This window comes from Vanessa cardui, chromosome 19, assembly GCF_905220365.1.
Source record: "Vanessa cardui chromosome 19, ilVanCard2.1, whole genome shotgun sequence".
Lineage (NCBI taxonomy): Eukaryota > Metazoa > Arthropoda > Insecta > Lepidoptera > Nymphalidae > Vanessa > Vanessa cardui.
In genome coordinates, this window is record NC_061141.1 from 580,121 (window position 1) to 602,398 (window position 22,278).

The window sequence follows — 22,278 nt, forward strand, 5'->3', positions numbered from 1 at the left end:
GTGCCTCAGCAGTAGGGATATTAGAAGACTGATTATGAACCGTTATCTATGCGGGCGAAGCCGCGGGCGACTGCTAGTATAATTATAATATAAATGTATTAGCATAAAGAATTATTTCTAACATTAATGAGCCCCTGAGTACTAAAAGGGTGTATAAAGCTTGATTATGTAGGGATTCAATGGTCTGCTATCCCACTTCTCAGTCAACCTACCTAATTAAATATAAGATCTTCCTTAGGTTCCCACTACTGGCCAAATGCGTATTATTTTGTATGTAAACTACAAAAAACGAGTGCAATGAATGCGCGCATACTCTATTCCAATCATGAAAGAAAAAGCCAAATAGACAACTTTTGACAGCAAATAGACTCGATATCATTGGTCGGCAACTTGATTAATCTATGATATTCACTGTGGATTTGCGAAAAAATTGAGTTTTGAACGCCAATGAAACTGTTATCGGAATTTTGGACGTTCAATTAAAGTGGAAATACGTAGTTAAGCGTAATATTGTTTTATCTATTGTAATTTCAGTAGTTCGGGATGGCCAAAATAAATTTAAAAATTAAAAAATAAGTTGTTGTTGTATGTCTGTATGTTTATTTTAGAATTATATATAAATTAATAATAAAGTCACCCTGCAATATCCAAACAATGTCTCTCTAGTTTTTCGTCTTTAACTTTTCGCCTTCTTCAATCCATGTTAACACATGGCAACATCGACGGACTGCTTCTGAGGACTTAACAACAAAACAATACAATTAAATGTCCCTTTAGAATAATACAAACATATTCTTTAATTGATTATTTAATTATCCATTTTTGTCTGTAATATCTTATGTATACACACACGTGTAATCTTATTAAAGAATTTATTGAATATCCATAAATTTTTATTGATTACGTTCACTTTTGGAGTTCATGATATCTAAGGCGCGTTTCATAGGACCGAGGTAGCCCGTTTCCCTCGCCAAGGCAACCAGATTCTTTACTATTCTTCTGATATTTTCATCATATTCCGTCTCCCTTGAATCTAAAAAAAAATATATTTTAGTTAATATTTATTAAGAAAATAAGGAAACTAAGATCAATGTAACTTATTTATATATGCAAGATGTAAATGAACTTTATTCAAAACGCTTACATGATGAGCCTGATTAAAAAAGAAAAATCATTTAGAAATTAGGCAGCGAAAAGAAATAATTAATAATAATTTATTTTATAATTAATAAACATTAAATATGTTATCCCAATACCGTTTTATGTTTATTCTCATAAACTTTTAGAGTTTATAAGGCTACGACTAATTAAAAGAAATGTTAAGAGAAATTCTCATTTTTCAAAACTTTCCATCTTCCTTGAACTGTATCTGGAATGCAAATATTTTTCTCTTGTTTGAATGATTACTTTATAAACACGTAATATGATAAGTTTACCTGATGGCGGTGGTATTTGAACAGTATAAGGTGGTGATTGAGGAATGTCCAAGGTAGCAAAGTAGTAATGTCTATGGGCGATGTGATCGCTATGGATTTGCTTAATTTAGTTTGATTGAATGATTTAACAGGTCAAAAAGTAAAATGTATTAACATGACACTTTTATTTGGGGAGACTCGTATCTGTGATTGTAAAAAAATAGTAATCTTTTTGATTCGAACTGAATTAATTCATCTAAACAAGTGGCTCATTAGCCCGTCAGCCTTGCTGAGCTCAATTCGACCCTACCCCGAACCTGCGGCTCGTAAAAGCAGAAAATAAGATTGCGGATATAAGAGAGCGCGTCCAGAATGCTAGATAAAAAAAAATGTTAAAAATTCATTTTTTTAACAAAAAGCACAAAAAAAAACATTGACTATCACAAAATAGCTGACTCAGTCGCAAAAAAATAACTACCAATAGCCTTAATTGTTTACCCAAATGACGTCACAATATGTTTAAAAACTAATTTATAATCAAGCATATTATATTTCAAAATGCAATCAATAAACGAATGTTGTTTAAAAATAAATGTACTGCTTTAATTTAATACGTATTTTGATTAAAAAAGTTTTTATAACGGAAAGCGGAAAATCGTGTTGTCATAGAAGGAGAGATTCATTACTGGCAGTAATTACAAATTTTATTAAATCCAACCTACATCCATCCTTATAACTGTTCCATTTACCTTATTTTTGGGCAGGGCAAAAGATTGTGGGTACAAGAACTTATTAGAATGTTTTTTTTGTTTTTATGGAATAGGTTGGCGGACGAGCATATGGGCCACCTGATGGTAAGTGGTCACCATCACCCATAGACGATGACGCTGTAAGAAATATTAACTATTCCTTACATCGTCAATATGCCACCAACCTTGGGAACTAAGATGTTATGTCCCTTGTGCCTGTAGTTACATTGGCTCACTCACCCTTCAAACCGGAACACAACAATACTGAGTACTGTTATTTGGCGGTAGAATAACTGGTGAGTGGGTGGTACCTACCCAGACGGGCTTGCACAGAGCCCTACCACCAAAAAAATGGGAATTAGAATTAGAATGGGATTGTTAAAATAGAAATTGGGTCATTCCCCCAATGTTTGACGATTTATTATGTTTATTAGTTACTAGGGACATAAAGTATTTTGAGAGAAGAGTGTCATTTTTAACTTTGCCGTTTCGTAAATTCAAATCGTTTGTAAAAAATACATTGGTAGAAAAAGCATATTATTCGATACAAGATTTTATAGATGATAAAAAGGCGTGGAGTTAATACCTGTTGTTTTCCAAGCAGGATATATGAATTTAAATAAATATATTTAACTAACATGACTTTGTATTTTTTAAATGTTAAAAAAGAGTAACTACTGATTTTCTTGCCAGTTCTTCTCGCTAGAATCTACTTTCAGAACCGGCGGTAGCTTCGCTTAATTGAAGAATTACGATTGAAAAGTGCTTGTAAAAGCCTACTTGAATAAAGTTTATTTGGATTTGATTGATTTTAGACGGAGATAAAAGAGTTGCTGAGATACTTGATGGTACTGCTATATGGGTGAATTTCCCAGGAACAAAAATTACGTGGCATCAATGAAATCGGTACTATAAAACATGGTTATAATGTTCTAACATTTTTTTCTGGTTAGGTGAAATAGTAATCTATGTGTAGCACTAAATATGAAGTTAAATAGGATTAATAGAAGCTCCAAAAAAAAAGTTACACCTCGAAATCTTTCATTGCCGTGTTTGTCCACACATTACCTCGATGTGTATTATACGTCATTGATAAAAATCTATTAGTTATTTATATTAAAACCAAGTTTAATTGATACGTGTACAGTTAAAGTATTGTTACGGAATACATTTATTCATATATTTAAACAATACAAAGAATGGTTAATAAAAATACATTTTTCCTAGAACTACTTTCATCGCCGTGTCCTAAATATATTTAAGAATATTGTTTTATCTAAGGACTTGCGTCCCCCACCTCTGTGCGCTAAACGTTGCATGATAGTTTCGCTCGGTGCTCCACGTGGAAGGACGTGCATACGTGCCTACGTTTTCGCGCCATAAATGTAAGTATTCGATTTTTATATTACTGAACATTTTTATATTACTGAGGCATTCGATAGAATGCCATTTGTCTTATGTTTATTTGTGACGTGTTAATTACTCGGAATAATTCATAGATTTTTGGCTACTTGATGTTTTTGCCTTGATTTTCATCGCCGTGCTCTCATTGCCATGGTTTCCGTGGATAAAATTTGCTATGGCAATGAAAAAAAGACACGGTAATGAAACGAAATTACATTGCCATGCCTTTTAAAACAATTTAGTTTCATTGCCATGACCAGTTGTTTCATTTCCGTGACTTATGTTTTCATCGCCACGGTATGGTTAAGGAAAGAAACAATCTGTAGTGTACATTCAACTACAAAAATATATCTTCACGTTAACCTTACGAAATTATATACATTTGGACACAATAGACACTCAAACATACGCACACACAATCGCGCAAACACTCAAACACGCACAAAGACTCACACACACACGCACAAACTTACAGTCACACACACATATATTAGAGTCTAATTATAAACATAATAATGGGCTGTTTATTTTTAGAAAACCAAGATGCCTAAACCGAAACTATCGGAAGAGGAGAGAAAGGAAAGAAGAAGATTGGCCGAACAAAAGCGACGTGAAAAATTAAGAAGCGACCCTGTTTTACGAGAGGAGTATTTAAAAAAAGAAAGAGAAAGGTATATAAAAAAGAAGGCTGCAGGAGTAGTTGTTCCTCGAAGTGCTATGACTTCGCAAAAGCTTCGGGGTCTTCGTAAGAAAAACTTGGTGAGTGCACTTGCTTCTTATAAAAAAAAGACAGCAATTCTTCGTAAGAACACATGTCCAAATGATGTTGAATATGCTGAAACACCAACGACGGAGCCAACTGAAATGACTTTTGAGTTATCCCAAGTAGCTTCCAATAATAACACGCCGATGACACTTCTAACAAGACGGAGCTCGCGTCTTGAATCTTTAAAACAAAACTGGAATCACTGTGATAATTTGCGGCTTGGAGTAAGTAGCTCCAATTTTTTGGCCACAAGTAGTCTAAAACACGCACGCCTAGGTTCATCGCAACTAGCACCAAGCGTCAGTATAGATTCTACAATACGTCCTGATAGTCCAGCATCAAACTTTTCTATTGCTACTTTAAAATTTCAACGTGATTTGCAACAAAAATTCCGTAGATATCAAAAATCTAAACACTCCCAACTCATTGCGTTACAAAAAAAATTGGCTCAAGTTGTCCGCGAAAGGAACTTATATAAAAAACGGTTCGAAAGATTTATTGAGAAAGAAATGGAACAAAGAAATAAAAACGCTTATTGACCGATACTATAAAAAATTTACACAGGAAATACATAGAGTCTGGCTATCCTACTATTACCTACGTAACGTTTTCACGTTTAAAACCTTTTTGGGTGCTACAACCAAAAATAAATATGCGCAACTTTGCTTGTGTGAAAAGCACGAAAACATGGATCTGCTAATTGAATCTCTAAAAAGGAATAATTTTAATAAAAGAAAATTCGACAAGTGAGGTTATTAAGAGCTTATGTTGCGACATTTATAACTTAGAATGTCTACAGAGAAAGTGTACTACGTGCAAAAACAGACATCTTATATACCAAGAAATTGATAACTCGGAGAAAGTTTTATATTGGGCCTGGGAAAAACGGAAAAATTCATACAATAAAAATGGGATTGAGAAAACTGCCATCACCGTTGAAAAAGTACGACACCACGTAGAACCGTTAATACTCATAAAACAGTTTGAAACTAATATTATACCATTCCTTAATCATTGTACAAACATACGTAATCAGACCGATGCAATTAAAGAACTTAAAATAAATGATTGTGTTGCTTTGATTCCATTAACATTTTGTTTAATTTTACTCCTATGCAAGAAGATTATAGAGAAGAGGGTAAAAAGAGTGCATGTGTATGTGTATGCCTTTCCCTCTCAGAGACGGATGTGTCCTTCCCAGGTAAGTATTAAATATAAAAATATCATGTTCGGATTTTTTCATTACCGTGGATTGATTCTATCATTCCCGTGGCACAGTTCTTTCATTGCCGTGGACACATGTTTCATTGCCTTGCATCCATATTTCATCGCCGTGGCACAAAATTTTTAATCTTGTATATCTAGTTAGTTTTTTAAACTATCTGCTAGATATTAAACAAGAATACATATATTATCAAAAACTTGAATAAACACTATTTTTTCTTGTTCTAAAGTTGCTGAATAAAAAATCCACGGAAATGAAGATTTTATTGGACCTGTTGAAATTCACCCATATGCAAACCCGTCTGGGTGAATACCCGGGTGAGAGGTGCAGTGCAGTGCTCTTCTCTATCGTAGAATTATCTAGCTGAGTTAACATTGTTATATCGTAAAGCAGGTCATTATTATTTATGAGTGCGATAACAATTCTTATATTTACTTTTCTAAAAAAATCTTAAATTAATAAATATGAGACAACATCGCATACATTACACCGATCTCAATGTAAAAAAAAAACAAATTAAAAGCTAAAGCACTTGTGTTTTGGAAAATCAGAAATAACGACGATACCACAAACACCCAGACCAAAGACAACATAGAAAACTAACGATAATCTACATCGACTCGACCGGGAAACGAACGCGGGACCTCGGAGTTGCGTACCCATGAAAACCGGTGTACACACCACTCGACCACGGAGGTCGTTAAATCTGCCACGGTGGTCGATTGCAAAGACCAGCCATTTGTGCGGAATATCATCAACAGCCTATTTTTGTCCACTGTTGGACATAGGCCTCTCCCAGTGCACGCCACTGTGGTCTTTCTCCGGCTACTCGCATCCAGCTCCTGCCTGCCGCCTTGCGTATATCGTCACTCCACCGTGCCTGAGGACGTCCTACACTACGTTTGCCGAGACGCGGTCTCCACTCTAGAACACGTTTTCCCCAACGGTTGTCGGTTCTACGACAAATATGACCAGCCCACTGCCACTTCAGCTTACTAATCCGGTGGGCTATGTCGATGACTTTGGTTCTTTGACGGATAACCTCATTTCTGATGCGATCCCTCAAAGAAACGCCGAGCATAGCCCTTTCCATAGCACGCTGAGCGACTTTAAGTTGGTGGACCAGCCTTGTCGTGAGTGTCCACGTTTCGGCTCCGTATGTCATGACGGGTAGGACGCACTGATTGAAGACTTTCGTCTTAAGGCACTGTGGGATCGACGATGTTAGGATTCGACGTAACTTCCCAAACGCTGCCCAACCCAGCTGAATTCTTCTATTCACCTCGTCCTCAAGGTTGTTTCTACCTAATCGCAGAGTCTGCCCGAGGTAGACATATTTTTGAACAACTTCGAGAACGGTACCGTGTATCGTAGTCGGTTCCGGTAGAACATGCTCATTGAACATGACCTTGGTTTTATCCAAGTTCATCCGTAGGCCGATACGCATAGAAGAATCAGCCAGCTCGTTCAGCATTTGTTGTAGGTCCTGCAGCGTTTCTGCCACGATGACGATGTCGTCTGCGAATCTCAAGTGAGAGATGTATTCGCCATTGATGTTAATGCCACGTCCTTTCCAGTTCAGCGTCTTGAACATATCCTCCATTGCATTAGTGAACAATTTGGGGGAAATAACGTCCCCTTGTCTCACTCCTCGATGCAATGGTATGGGATTTGTTTGCTGATTTTGTACTCGGACGGACATGGTGGCAGCTTCGTAGAGACATCTCATCACTTGGATGTATCGCCAATCAACTTGGCAACGCTGCAGGGACAGCCCAGAACAGCCCAGATTTCAACCGAGTCAAAGGCCTTCTCATAGTCCACGAATGCAAGACACAGGGGCCGATTATACTCATGGGACTTCTATATAATCTGCCGCACTGTATGGATGTGGTCTATGGTGCCGTATCCGGTCCGAAACCCGGCCTGCTCCGGGGGTTGGAATTCGTCGAATCTTCGCGCAAGACGGTTCGTGATCACTCTTGAAAACAGCTTATAGACATGGCTCAGTAGGGATATGGGACGATAGTTCTTCAGCAGGGTTTTGTCTCCCTTTTTGAAGAACAGGACGACCACACTCCTACTCCACGCCTCCGGAGTTCTCCCTTCGAAGAGGACAGAGTTAAAAAGCGTCTGAAGTTCCCTAAGTACCGGTTTACCTCCCGCTTTTAATAGCTCTGTGGTAACGCCGTCCTCTCCAGGGGCTTTTCCATTTTTAAGCTGTCCAAGAGCAGTCTCGATTTCGCCAATACTGACTTCAGGCAGGTCTTCGGAGAAATGGCGTGTTAATGTAGCTCTAGGATCCTCATTTTCGGGATCAGGTCGAGATGCATGCGATGCGTATAACCGGCCGTAGAAGTCCTCTACTTCCGAAAGTACTGCCGGCTTAGAAGAAACGACTTCTCCACTTGCTGTGGTCAACTTCGTCAGGTGGCTCCTTCCAAGAGATTGTACGAACACCTTAGACCCCCGATTCTGCTCAATAGCTCTTTTTATTGCAAGAGTATTGGAGCACCGGAGGTCGTGTCGTACGCGCCTGCTGATCTCTTGGTTTAATTGCCGTTTCTCTGACGAAGTGACAGGTGGGTTTTCACGTCGTTTCTTCATGAGCCCCAAAGTCTCTTCCGAAAGGTTCGACTTCCTGCCCTTACGCTGCATGCCACAATATCTCGTGCCTTCTTCCCTGAGAATTCGAACTACATTTTCGAGGTTCTGGTTTACGTCCGTTGTGGTTTCCACGGCAGCGAATCGGTTCTCCAGGATTGACTGGAATGTTTCAGATCCCGCAATGGTTTGGAGCAGCTTTGGTCGGAGCGTGGACTTCATCAGACGGGCGCGCTCGGCCTTAAAATTGATATTCAGAGAGCCTCGGAGGAGTCGGTGATCACTACCGGTATTGAACCTGTTAATCACTGAGACGTCTCTGAATATATGCCTCTTGTCCGTCATTATGAAGTCGATCTCGTTTTTCGTCATAGTGTCGGGGCTTTGCCACGTCCACTTCCTTTGCGGCTGCTTCTTGAAGAAGGAGTTCATCAAGAAGAGCCCCTCCCGTTCGAGGAAGTTGACAAGCATTTGCCCCCTATGATTCCTGCTTCCAAGTCCATGGGGTCCTACTACCGATTCGCTGCAGTTCTGTACTCCCACTTTAGCGTTGAAGTCCCCCATGACAACGTTGTAGTGGGTTTTCGTGGTGAAGTGGAGGGCCCTCGATATGTCATCGAATAATTCTTCCACTTCATCGTCCGAGTGTGTCGAGGTCGGTGCGTACGCTTGCACCACCTTGAGGCTGTACCTCTCGGTGAGCTTTATAATGAGGTACGCTACCCTGTTCGACACACTGGAGATTTCCACCACGTTGTCAACTAGGGACTTATTTACCAGAAACCCAACGCCACCTTGGGATTGTTGGTCACCCTCTCGGAAGTACATTAGGTGGCCTGATTCGAGGGTTACGGTGTCCTCTCCCTCTCTACGGACTTCACATAGCCCTAATATTTGCCACCTAATTTTCCCAAGTTCTACCTCAAGTTGCGCTAGATGCGAGTCAAGCCGTAGCGTGCGTCCGTTGTACGTCGCAAGGGTCAGTCGGTTGTGGTGGCCTCCCGTAGCCCGGTGATTCTTAGCACCCCCCGTCCCGCCGTTACCATCGTCGCCACCATGACGAGGAATAGCGGGGCTGCCGGGAACTGGTGGCCGTGGCTTGCGTGTGTGCTGTATGTGGAGGTTGTGCCCATAATCGCCACGCTGGGCAGGCGGGTTGGCGATCGCAGGGCGTAGCTTCTCGCACCGGTGACGCTGCTGCCCGTCACCGGCCTGTGGTATTTAGCTACGCCTATTATGTTTATGGTTATACCGCCATCAGTCGGTCGCCAGAGCCTCGTTTGCTGGTCGGCAGGATGCACCACGGGCAGGTGAGGTTGGCTTGGGGCACTAAGGTGTAGTTTGCGCCCCCTTACATCCATCCTTACATCTCATCGGAATATACATATATGTATTATAGCGCGGCATTAATTTATTTTCTAATTTAAATCTTAAGAGGCAAGTTGTCCAATGGTACTACAGACTGCAATCTTTCTATAATAAAGACACCAAATTTGCACCACTACGAACCGGTGAATCCGTATTGCTCTGGAACCGGTCCCGAGAGCATTAAATTAATTAAATTTGTGAATTTCCAAATGAAATGTTCCCTGTCTTCATTTATAAGGATTTACCAAATCTTTTAGGTGCTGTGGGGTAAGACTATTCGAGAGAGAAAAAATCCCAGCCCGGATCATCTTTTGAAATATTTACAGGCGTTATGATTTATATGTATACGTTATAAATTGGGAAGGTTGTAAGAGATCCTTACAGTCTTAAGTGTCTCAAGGGTGTTTGTTACAAATATCATTGGAAAATGATAGATTCACAGAGCGATCTTTTTAGTGTCGTAGACATACAGGTTTTATGAAAAATAATGGAGTTTAATTTTTGGTCTCGAGAGGTAACTGTAACGATTTTCAATGTTCAATACTTTATATGAGAGTGTAAGGATAGTTTCCCATATGTTATCTTCCGATTAAACTTTGGACACACACAATGTGAAATAACGGGACACTGACAATTGCAAAATCAAAGTTAAATAATCTGAACATACCTGATCCTGATTATTAAATATTGGACCAAAAAATAAAGAAAATAAAATCTATTAATGACTTAATTAAGCCTATCAATGTTCCACTGCTGGATTAAGACCCCCATCTCATTTTAAGAAGATGCTTTTTCAAAAAAGCTGCTCCTATGTGGCAGGATTTCGTTGCAATTATACATATATAGGTTGCAAATGTTCCTCCCGATGTTTTCCTTCACGACCGAGCACGAGATGAATAATAAACACAAAATTATATTAATATTTATCAAGAAGATAATATCAATTATGAATGAAAAAAATATGAATATCTATTCAATAATATCAATGAACATGATGTGATGAGCGATCTAAAAATAGTTCACTCCTTGAACCTGACTAACAATATAAGTAAGGGTACCTTTTATGAACTATGACCTGTGAATAACCCTTAAGGATCTTTGAAAACGCAAAAAGCTATCCATATACAAACCTACCTAAGCCTAATTTGTATATTTTCCAGATTCATATAAAACTAAATTCATTGCTAAATAAAGGTAGAATATTATTCTCTAGATGTTTTTTACATTTGGACCAGTAATTTCGAAACATAATAGGACAAGTGATTTGAAGATATTGTTACAATTATGTCTGAAATTATACATTAATATTATAAGCTTGAGATGTATGTACTAATTCCGTGGCTTCGTCTGCGTTCGAGGGTGGGAGAGGTTTGATAATGCTAATACTGATAGCTGTCAAACTGATCAGTAGATTAATCAACCAAAGGCTCGGATCCAAATTAAATAGGACATGAACAAGTTAAGCTTACAATGTTAACTTATGATGGTAAGGATAGGCTGGCAGGATACTGATAGTAGGATATACTGTATATTCATTGCAACTAATTTTAAAGATATATCCCATGATGACATTTTAATCGTACGCGAGATAAGCTAAGATTAACGACTAGTTAAATTGCTGTAAATCTAATAATACCCTAATGTTTTAAATGCAATAATAACTCAGTTTGTCTTACGGATTTTGTTGAAATTTGATATTAAATCTAAAGTTATTTTTTTTCCCTAACGTCTGACGACGAGCCACTAAAACTCAAGCAAAACCACAAGAACTCGTAAATAATATTAATAATTATAATTATTTTTCGTAAAAGAAATAAAACAGTCAAATAAATTATTGTCAGTAATCACGAAAGTCACATTATATAGCTTCTTCCACGAATTACTATTTATTTGGAACTCTTCGATTACTCTTAATGAAACTAGTAATATTTTAATGGTACATATTTGTATATATATGTTCTTATTACATTCGAGTTTATGTTTATTTTGTTTTTAATAATAATCAGTTACACTTTGTAAATATGTGCCCTGTTATGTAGCAGATTTTTATTTATGGAAGCTCATAATTTTTCAAATTCGAAATAGTATCCTATTTATGGCTTGACGAATTGGTGCTTCTGTTTATAAACGAGTTCTGAATTAGCCGTATCAGCTTTTACTGATAACTTATTTCCTAAAGAGGTAAAATAAGAGTCGGAAATTTCTAACATATGAAAACATTATGCATTACTTTTTTTGATTGCTTAGACTCAGACTTGAATTTGGTTCTTCATAGATTCAAAATACCTCAATATTGGGTATTAAATTCAATAAATATCTGTATGCGATATATCCCGAGAAACAGGGTCTTGGCGAATAGACAGACAGACGGACAACGAAGTGATCTTATATCCTTTTTTTTTAGAGGTACCAACCAACATTTTTGAAAGTAAAATTTCGGTATACATTTTTTCTAATCAACGTCTGCTTAAATAAATTTAATAGATTTATTCATATTTAGTGTTATATAGACATTTGAATCTTTTATAAAGTATAATATGTAAATCGTATCAAATTAAACGAAATGGTTTGCAATTTAGATACAACCAATTAAATCAATTTAAATTATTTTTGATCCGGCTTAAAAATATACATACATATAAAACGATTTTCATTATAAGACTAGAAGTGCTCAAAATGGTGAATATAATTAATGAAATATAATTAATGGAAATAAATTAAATGGCGAAAATAAATAAATAATCAGTAATTAGCTGCCTGTAATCGAAAAGCACACATTTTTTGAAGTAGAAAGTTATAGTCGTCCATTTATATTTATATAAATGTGTAACAAACTGAAATTTTTACAACCTCTTTTTGAAGCCGGTTAAAAAGAGTGACTCTTAAGGTTCTTGTTGGTTTTAAATGAATTTTAAAAATGTATTTTATTCAAGAGAAGTTTACAATGAAGCATATATCAATATTTCAATTCCACCAACTACAGCACTTTTCTTGGAATAATCTTCATTTCGTACATTTTCCTACGCTCTATTGCGCCATGAAATAAAAGGTCATATCTCTAAAAGACATTACACTATGAATAAAATCTAAATACTTTGAAAGGAAATGATTGTTATTAAATATCGTTATCATTTCTACAAAGCTTTTTATCATCACATCAATCTGCTATTATGGTACCGTTTAAAAATAATTGACTGTAATTAGAAAAATCTACTACAAACGATAAAAACGATTCCCTTCTGTAATACGATGTTATGAAATTATATACGAATAAAGTTACGTCATCGATAAAAAAAGGCATGAGTTCGTTAAATAATATGGTACAGAATATTGTATGTTCTATTTTTTCAGTTAATTGTGACGTATTCTTATTTGAATATCATGGTGTAGGCATGTAATGCAGAGGAATGAGGAACGAATGGATGTGGATGGATATAGACGACCAAGGAAACGATGGATGGAATGTGTGGAAGACGATATGGTTAGAAATAATGTTACTTGTGAGATGACGTCTGACAGAGAAGTATGGAAGGAGAAGACATGCTGCGTTGACCGCAAATAAAATTGTGATAAGGGCAGGAGATGATGATGATGTGTCGTATTCGATAACTATCAACATGACCAAACAACGAGACCTGATATTTGATATTTGTTGACTCGTACCTTCATTTCGTAAAAGAGCTCCTCTAAAAGCTCCCTATGAAAAGATTTCGTGAACTTATTTTTCGAATTTATAGGAGTCTCGGGGTTTCCCCTCAACCTTCAATTTCACACAATCGACTCGTTCAGATTTTTTAGAACACACAATAAATATAAAAACTTCTTTGAAATGAGTTACACTCGCTCTGAAAATGCAATCGTAATATTTATTAACCTTTCACAAGCGGTGCCTTCTTAGTGTTTTATCTTGACATGATATTAAACAAAGTTCCTTCCTGTCATCTGTACGCTTAAATCTCTAAACTACGCAACGAAATTTAATGCGGTTTGCATCAATAAACAATACTTATCGAGAGGAAGGCTAAGATGTGGACAATATAACCTAAGCTAATCGAAAAACAAAAAAAGACTAATTTTAAATTTGTTCTTTAATATAAAAATTACATACAGCATCATTGTCCCGCCTGAAGTTAGAATGGGTAGCTAGTATTATTTAATTTATGAATTATAAATATTTTATTTTATGAATATTAATCAATCTGGACACACAGTAGCGTGTCAAGCCACAACACAAACCATTCGGAGCCTCTTTTGACCCCCTCATAACTCAAAAACTGTTTCGCAATCAAATTGAATTTGAATAACATAAGTCGTCTATGAGAACTAGCCAAGGCAGATCCTAGACTACAATATATTATTCTAAGTTAGAAGAAGTGATATTTTATGTAATTATAAATAAATTTCAGGTCGGACAATTGAACTTGGCACCCATTTAGATCTCACTTATTTTGTCGTTGAAGTCAACCACTGGGGTGCATCATAAAACTGAACTTGGCTCTTATTTTACATTTATGTGTTTGACGGGACTTTTACTTCCTCGAACCTTTCTTAACTTCCTTTAGTAACGCCATACCGCTTTCACTCGGATAGCTTCCTAGATGAACTTAATTAAACGCTTCATCTTATTGAAATATTCTCGGAAACTATTTCCTATGAATTTTTAATACAAAGTAATGTAATCCCGTTGCAGGTTTCATAAGATTTTCTGTTAATAATTATAACAACTGACTAGCTTAACATTCAATAGTAAATGTAAAATCTCGACTATGTTATAAATGGCAGATATTTACTTAGGCATACGAACTTTTCAAAACCTAAAACAAAATATCAAATTGATCAAAATAGTAAAAAAATCGACCTTTTGAAACGTCGTGTTATAGTGTTAAACTAAATGTTCCCGCGACCGTGTATTTATTTGAATTTAATTAAAAAAATATTGTAGCCTTAGGCCCAGCACACACGGCGCAACGCATTTGCAACGAAACTGCGGCTTCTAGTTACTTTTGAGTTTCAGCCATAGACTCCTTTGAGAGACCGCACACGACGCAACCTGTATGAAACTGGTTGGAAACGCGTTTCAAACAAGTTGCATTGAAACCGGCTTACAGGAAACTCGTGTTTGCCTTTCTTTGGATTTCGCCTTTTTCATCAACAAAATGGCTGACGATGATAATCAAAGCATTGAATTTGTGTTAGAAGTAGAAAAATATCCTTGTTTATATAATTTTGGCTTTGGCAGGCACAAACATACGACAGTTGATATTAATATCAATGTAGGGATGTATCCACATAGTTCATCTTTTACGCCTTCTCCTTTGTCGAAGATATAAATACATAACCACAACTTCATCACTTGAACTAGACATTTTGCAGACTTCTATTCTCTCAGAAAACCGAACTGATTGTGAGCCGTGAGGTTGCTGCGTGTGTGGAAATCGATTGAAACGAGTTTCAAACTAATAATTTCAGAAGGGTTTCGTTGCAGTTACGTTGCAGTTGCGTTGCGCCGTGTGTGCTGGGCCTTAAGCTACCTTACTTTACTCCTTATTGTATCAGTTATGTACTAGTGAAAGTCCCGTCAAAATCGGTCCAGCTATTCCAGAGATTAGCCGTATATGTATGTACCGTGTGTACATACATATGCACACTCCAATTTTATTATATGTATAGATTTAATGTAAAACAAACACAATTTTGTACATAAAAACGTTAAATTTAATCATAAATTTAACGTTTATCACAATTATGTGATAATGAAATTAAAAAAAAAAATAATTGCTCTAAGTTTATTTAGCCACTTTTCTCAAGTCCAAGGTGTTAATTTCCGAACCGGTGATAAATTTTCGACTTTGACTTCACTTTGATAAACAACAACTGTTTATTAGAAACTTTCTGATATTAAATAAGTTAATTATTGAAAGTCAAATAAATTATCTTATAAAAAGAAAGTTCAACAATGGGAAACTAATAAAGTTACTGTCCTTAAAAAAAATGCTTCAAAGAGTTTGAACGCGAGGACTACTAGATGATTCTAGTTTCATATAGAAAATAATTCTGTAGGAACCCCTCTGCAGGTAAAGGCCTACAGAAGAACTAAAATTAAATACCTAATTATTTATTAACGTATCTAAAATTCAATATAAAACTACTAACATAACATTTATTAACATTATTTATATATGTATATATACACATCTAACATACATAACTAACAAAAACATTTTAACTCTGTAAACAAGTATTTTCTGTAAGAAATAAAAGGCTTTTTTATTTTTATTTATTATTTATTATAGAAAATAAATCTTGAACATTTTGGAAAGACTCGTCGATAGCACGCGTTCTCATATTGCGATATTACATTTACTAATATCGCAAAACCTAAGTCTTAGTGACTTCTATACGTCGACCTTAGATTGGCAATCATTGCAACAGTCTAGTTCTAGTGACCAGTAACTTTTATATACAATAACAATATATGATGCTTTTAAGAGTTAATAATAATAATAAAGTAAAGTACTTTACTTTACTACTACAGTTACAGTCACAGCCTGTACATTTCCCACTGCTGAGATAAGGCCTCCTCTTCCGTTGAGGAGAGGATTTGGAACATATTCCACGCTGTTCCAATGCGGGTTGGTGGAATGCCCATGTGGCAGAATTTCGATGAAATTAGACACATGCCGGTTTACTCACGATGTTTTCCTTCACCGCCGAGCACGAGATGAATTATAAACACAAATTAAGCACACATATATATAGTGGTGCTTGCTTGGGTTTGAACCCGCAATCATCGGTTAAGATGCACGCGTTCTAACCACTGGGCCATCTCAGTAATAAAAAATCAAAATTGGACAACATCACAAACAATAGTTTGATACCAATGTAAGTAGCTAAAGCACTTGTGTTATGGAAAATCAGTAGTAACGACGGTTCCACAAACACCCAGACCCAAGAGAACATAGAAAGCGAATGAACTTTTTCTACATTGACCTGGCCTGGAATCGAACCCGGGACATCGGAGTGGCGTATGAGAACCGGTGTAAATACTACTCGACGGAGGTCGTCCAAGAGTAAAATAACAAATCTATTTTTAAGCAATGTGGTATAAAAGTTGATAAGTCTTTGTTTGACGTAAGGCGTTGTTGTGATTGTATTTTTACAAGTTAGTTTGAGAAACAATAGGATCATATCAGTCTAGATTGTCTTTCCAAGCAGATAACGACTCAAAGATGCATCTCATGCAAAAAAACCCTTTTGTTATACCAAGACAAAGAAATATATTATAAACCTATGTTCCTTCTAATACTGATATTTTCAAACAAAGGACATTCTACTTTTTTTGTGTAACATAAAATAATCCGCCAAAAAAATATTTTTATAACCATAAAATATTTTCTTTTGTATGAATTTGTTCTAAGGAAAAATTTTGAGTCACAATAAGTAGCATGCAAACAGAACATTTCAATTTTTTATCGTTCTCATTACTACTAAAAATGTATGATTGCTGGATAATCCTTCCAAAAGATATAATAATATCACTAAGGAGGCAGACATAGATAGATATTTTAACCTGAAATTTATTGTCCCAATACTCTAAAAATATCATTAAAAATAATCGTACTTTTTATTTTAATAATTATTAAATAATTTTTTAGTACATAATTTAGTTTAAGTCTCATATTTTATTATTCTTATTTTGGCCTCTGAAGTTTAATCATTTTTTATAATATATCGCATCCGCAATTAATTATACTATCTTATAGCTTAAACTGTAATATTATCACTATATAGCCTATATAATGGACTGACAAATGGGCCATCTGATAGGAAGTGGTCACTATTGCCCATAGACGAACGGTAAGAAATATGAAACATTTCTCGTATCACCAACCTGCTAGCTGAGGTGGTATATCCCTTGTGCCTGTAGTTACATTGACTCACTCACCCACCAAACTAGATCGTAACGATAGTAAGATATACACATCAAACAAGATATATACTATATTGTTTGAAGATTGTTTATGTTGACTTTCCTTCCTTTCGCTTCAAATCTCACTTGCAAAACATTGACAACGCCATCTTGTTATATGTATCGTATACATTTTTTGTGTTCTACGTCAAATTTCGACTTATGATCAATATCTAAAATTTAAGATTAAAACTAAGAATTGCTGAAATTAATGAAAACTATAAATTATTTTATAAATTTAATTACACAAGCTTATCTAAAAGAGATCGCGATAAGACTTTAATATACATTTTCAGATTTGGGTTTCGGCTTCAAATCAGACGTCTTTGAAGAAATAAATTTTATCTTAATATTTCGAGCAAAACGGTAATTACATAGAAATTTAATAAATTCGACACGGTACATCCGTGATCCGCATAAATGATATGTAAATAGAATATATCTATAGTATATATTATATATTTGTCTATTGTAGTGTATACTTCGCCAGTTCTACTCATGTACCTACAAGTAGGTAAAGCAAATTTAACTTTTAATTTATAAATATTTTAGTCCAAAGATTTTGACTTTGACTTTATCTAAGGTAGAAAATGGCCATAAAAGAAAGGCTGATTTTGATAACGGTGGTGTATCCGAACGGGGAAGTGGATTATGATTACAACAACAACAATAGCCAGTAAATTTCCCAACAATTAAGAGAAATAATTTAGAGGAAGGATACATGCTACTTTTAAAAACTCACCAAAAATGTTGCTTTCGATTCGTGTGTTTTAGATAAAGTTTTATAAATTATTAAGGATAAAGTCGGTAAATGTAAAGTATTTTAGCTAGTCAACTTATAACACCGATCTTCCAACTCCGTAAAGTCAATGTTCCCTGAAAAAGGTACGAAACATTTTATGTCATATTCAATTATCTATATAATGTAATAAAAAAAAAAAAAAAACATACAAAAATTTTCAGTTGTTTTTATCTTCAAGCGAAGTTTCAGAGTTGCAGAGTTTTTAGTCAACATTGTATGCCAACTAAAAGCTCTGCAATAAATCAAAAATATTTAAGATTTAATCCCTAATTCAAAAGATACCAAGGAGTTATAAGTTACTACAATACTCTAAAGGATTATTATCGCTGTTAATGCGATCGACCGGGAAGACACGGTCTCGCTATAAAAAGTTAATTTCCGACTTCGCAACGAATGAATACTCGCCAGACTAATTAATACTTAATAGTTATGTTTTAATTTCCCTCGTAATTGTTTGAGAACTGTACGAGGGAAACTTAATGCAATGCCACGACTCAGGTTACCTCTGGAACAAAGAGATTTGATAAATAAAAGTTCTCGGCTTCGTTTAATCTTGCTAAGCTGAAATAACTTTTTGAGCTGGGAAACACATTTACCTTTGTAATCATCTTAAAGAGGTTATTTTGTAAGCTTATTTTATAGTTTTTTATGTTCAAAAGTCAAATGCGTCCAGAACTAAAAATATAAATAATCTGTAAAATGTATTGAAGTTGGTACCACTAGTTTTCCGTGACGTCACACGGCACGACATCACATGCCGTGATGCCTCGCTTCTACCAATTCTCCTTCCTTGTATGATTCGACAAAACTCTGTGTTCATATTTTTTATCTATAATACTGTAATCACCAATGATGTTCTAGTAAACAGATATGTTATTAACGCGCAAAAAGCGAAGACTAGAAAACGTCTCAATTGGGACGTTTGTCTTTAGTCGTTTTACGTAGTAATACGTTATAATACATCATAATTACGTAGTAATACATATTGCGTAATTAAAACATCTAGTTATCTCTTTTACTTATTGTTTTTATCAAGCTATCCTTTTTACTTGTAACGTAAATGTAAAATAAACGGTCCCGGCGCGGCACACTTTTTTCTATTGTTTAGTATGGATATAACATATCTGTTTATTAGAATATCATTGGTAATCACTATTTCCATAAAAAATAATTTCGATCTTTCACTTCAACGGAACTTCCTATAATGATCTGAACATGAACAATACCCGCTGGATCCATTTTCATACAAACCAAATCGGGCCTAATTGCATAATTATACATCAAATTGCATAAATCATGTTCAATATCGACGTCATCATTTGTACGCTGATATGCATGATGAAAATCAACGATGAACATCAATTAACAGACGCACAAAATATGCTAATATCCAAAGGATTTAAGTGTCCCTACACTTAAAGTGTAAAGTAACGCGTTATTCTATTTTTTAATTCTTTATCTAGACACGCGGTAGCGTGTCAGCCAAGTTAAGGTAACAGAACTGGTTGCTATTACGCAGGCGGACTTGTAAGTCATTGACGCTATAAGAAATATCCTTTACATCGGCAATGCGTCAATACACTTGGGAGTTTTCTGTGCTTGTAGTTACACCGGCCCACTCATCGGAATCGGAACAGAACAATATTATTACATGAGTGGATCGCACACAGTCCTTGCACAAACCTTACTACCAAGTATATTCTCAAATTCACCTAAAAAGATTTTTTCTGCAATTATGGCTAGTATATAATTAATGTATTTAATACTTTGCAATAAGTATAAATAAAGATGATGAAGTGTTGGAAATGAGAATGCAAAGTGAACCATGTCTGCCAGTGACATGATGCCTACAAGTTTATAATAGCTAAGTCACACGAATTCTAGTGCATTATAGCGAAGAAATAGATGCCCCTTCCATTCCTTCAGAGTGTCATATACGTTATGTCGTTTGCAATTGAGAACCGCGATGGCCCGGTGGTTAGAACGCGTACATAACCAATGATTGTGAGTTCAAACCCAGGCAAGCACCACTGTATATTCATGTGCTCAATTCGTGTTAATTGATAAACACATTTCACATCTCATGTTCGGCGGTGAAGGAAAACATCATTACAGGCTGTTGTTGGTTTCGTGTTGTAGATTACACTTAAGGGGACTACAGGAGCTAATTGCCCTTGAGAATCACGCGCACACACTTACACTAACGACAAAAACGGCATGTCCCCCCGTGCACTACGCTTAGCGAGGCGGCGAGGTTACGCCTGAATATTCCAATACCGAACCGCCGCGCGCCGCGCCGAGCGAAAGCGAAGCGAAGTCATTTCTATCAATTCTATCAATCATAGATTTCATAAAAATAGACAGGACAACAGAATTATTTTAATTTCTTTGTGTCATTTAAAAAATTATGATAAAATTAAACTGAATTAATTAAACTTAAATTATTATTATTTTATGTACAAAAAATAGTTAATTTAAACATTTTTTTCTTTAATTTTTACTGTATCAATTCGATTAGTTGTAATACTAAATATTAAATCGTACCTATTTTTAAATTTTGTAAGTTTGTTAAGCGATTTATTAAATAAAATTGGAACTGTTCGTAATTTGTACACTGACAAAAAGCGTAGAGTTTGTTCGTTTTACTAATATCGGTACACAAATAACAAAAATTAAGTTAAAAAAGTCAGCATCAAAAAGTTACTATAAAAATAATATCGTCAAGTCGGTTTAGTAGAATTATTGGTTAACTCAGTCAATCACAATGGGTTTAGTCATAAATCTCATAAAAATAGTTTGGATATTAGAATTATTTGTATTGTTTTTGACTGATATTTGAAATAAAACTGATTCAATTAAATTCAAATATTTTTATTTATTTTTGGTTTAACAAAAGAACAAATAAATTTCGTTTCAATTTTTTTATTAAAATATTTTTTTTAATTATTCGTTCGTCGTCGTTCGTTATTAAAATATCTTGGATACTTGCAATCAATATTTCACCCACTTTCACTGAAGCTACGAGCTAAAATTTTTCAATTGATATTATTTCCAATCTTTAAAAAATATTGAATTACGTATATGACACTTCTAAATATTTTAGTTCTTTGGTTCACAACAATTACATATTGCAAGATGGCCCAGTGGGTAGAACGCGCGCATCTTTATTGCGGGTTCAAACCCAGGCAAGCACCACTAAATATTCATGTGATGTGCTAATTTGTATTTTTTTTTTTTTATTATTAAATTTCATCCATATATAACTATATTTCCTATTATAAACAAAATTGATAAAATTAAACTCTAACGTAATAGAAATAGCTTCCGTGTTATTTTTTTTTCGATTTTCTTAATTCTGAAAAAATAAATGCATAGTTGTTAGGAATTAAATTTTAATAATTATAAAATATATATATATTTTTAAATATAGTTCTTTAAAAATAATAAAGTTTTAGTTCAGAGTGCGGGGATCAACCCGCACATTCTTCTTGGACTTGCTTGCATTGACCAAATACTCCATGGTGACTGTAAGAAATCTGTCGAAAAATCTGATTCTATGCGAACTAATTGCATTGTTTTTAATAAATGTTTCCAATAATAATTATTTTAAATATATATATATATATATATATATATATATATATATATATATGTTTACTAATTAAATACTCTTACCTTTTCATATTATCTTTCATATGTTCGGCTTTTTAATTTATATGAACGTTTTTTAGTTTTCTTCACAGATTGTACTTTATTTCCCATGTTTACAAAATTAAACTTTATAAACTACAACTAGACTATTTTAACTTAATATATTTATTTACATAAAAGTAAATTTCCCACTGCTGGGCTAAAGGACTCCTCTCTTTTTGAGGAGAAGGTTCGAAACAAATTCCATCACGCTGTTCCAATGCAGGTTGGTGACAAGTAGCAGAATTTCTCTGAAATTGGACAGAATTTGTAGGATTCGTCCGCT

General features: G+C 35.1%; 1 protein-coding gene and 1 long non-coding RNA gene across 2 annotated transcripts in view; one reads left to right on the forward strand and one right to left on the reverse strand.

Moving 5' to 3' along the window:
- Nucleotides 1-793: 793 nt before the first annotated feature.
- The window catches only part of LOC124538012, a 101,479-nt gene continuing 79,994 nt past the window's right edge, over nt 794-22,278 (reverse strand). The window contains exon 3 of the mRNA XM_047115016.1: nt 794-1,033. Coding sequence (XP_046970972.1) covers nt 894-1,033 — 140 coding nt within the window. The 3' untranslated portion in view covers nt 794-893. The remainder of the gene's footprint in view (nt 1,034-22,278) is intronic.
- On the forward strand, nt 3,437-4,180 carry LOC124538014. Its single transcript, XR_006966951.1, has 2 exons — nt 3,437-3,549; nt 4,103-4,180. It is a non-coding gene; the product is annotated as an uncharacterized LOC124538014 (long non-coding RNA).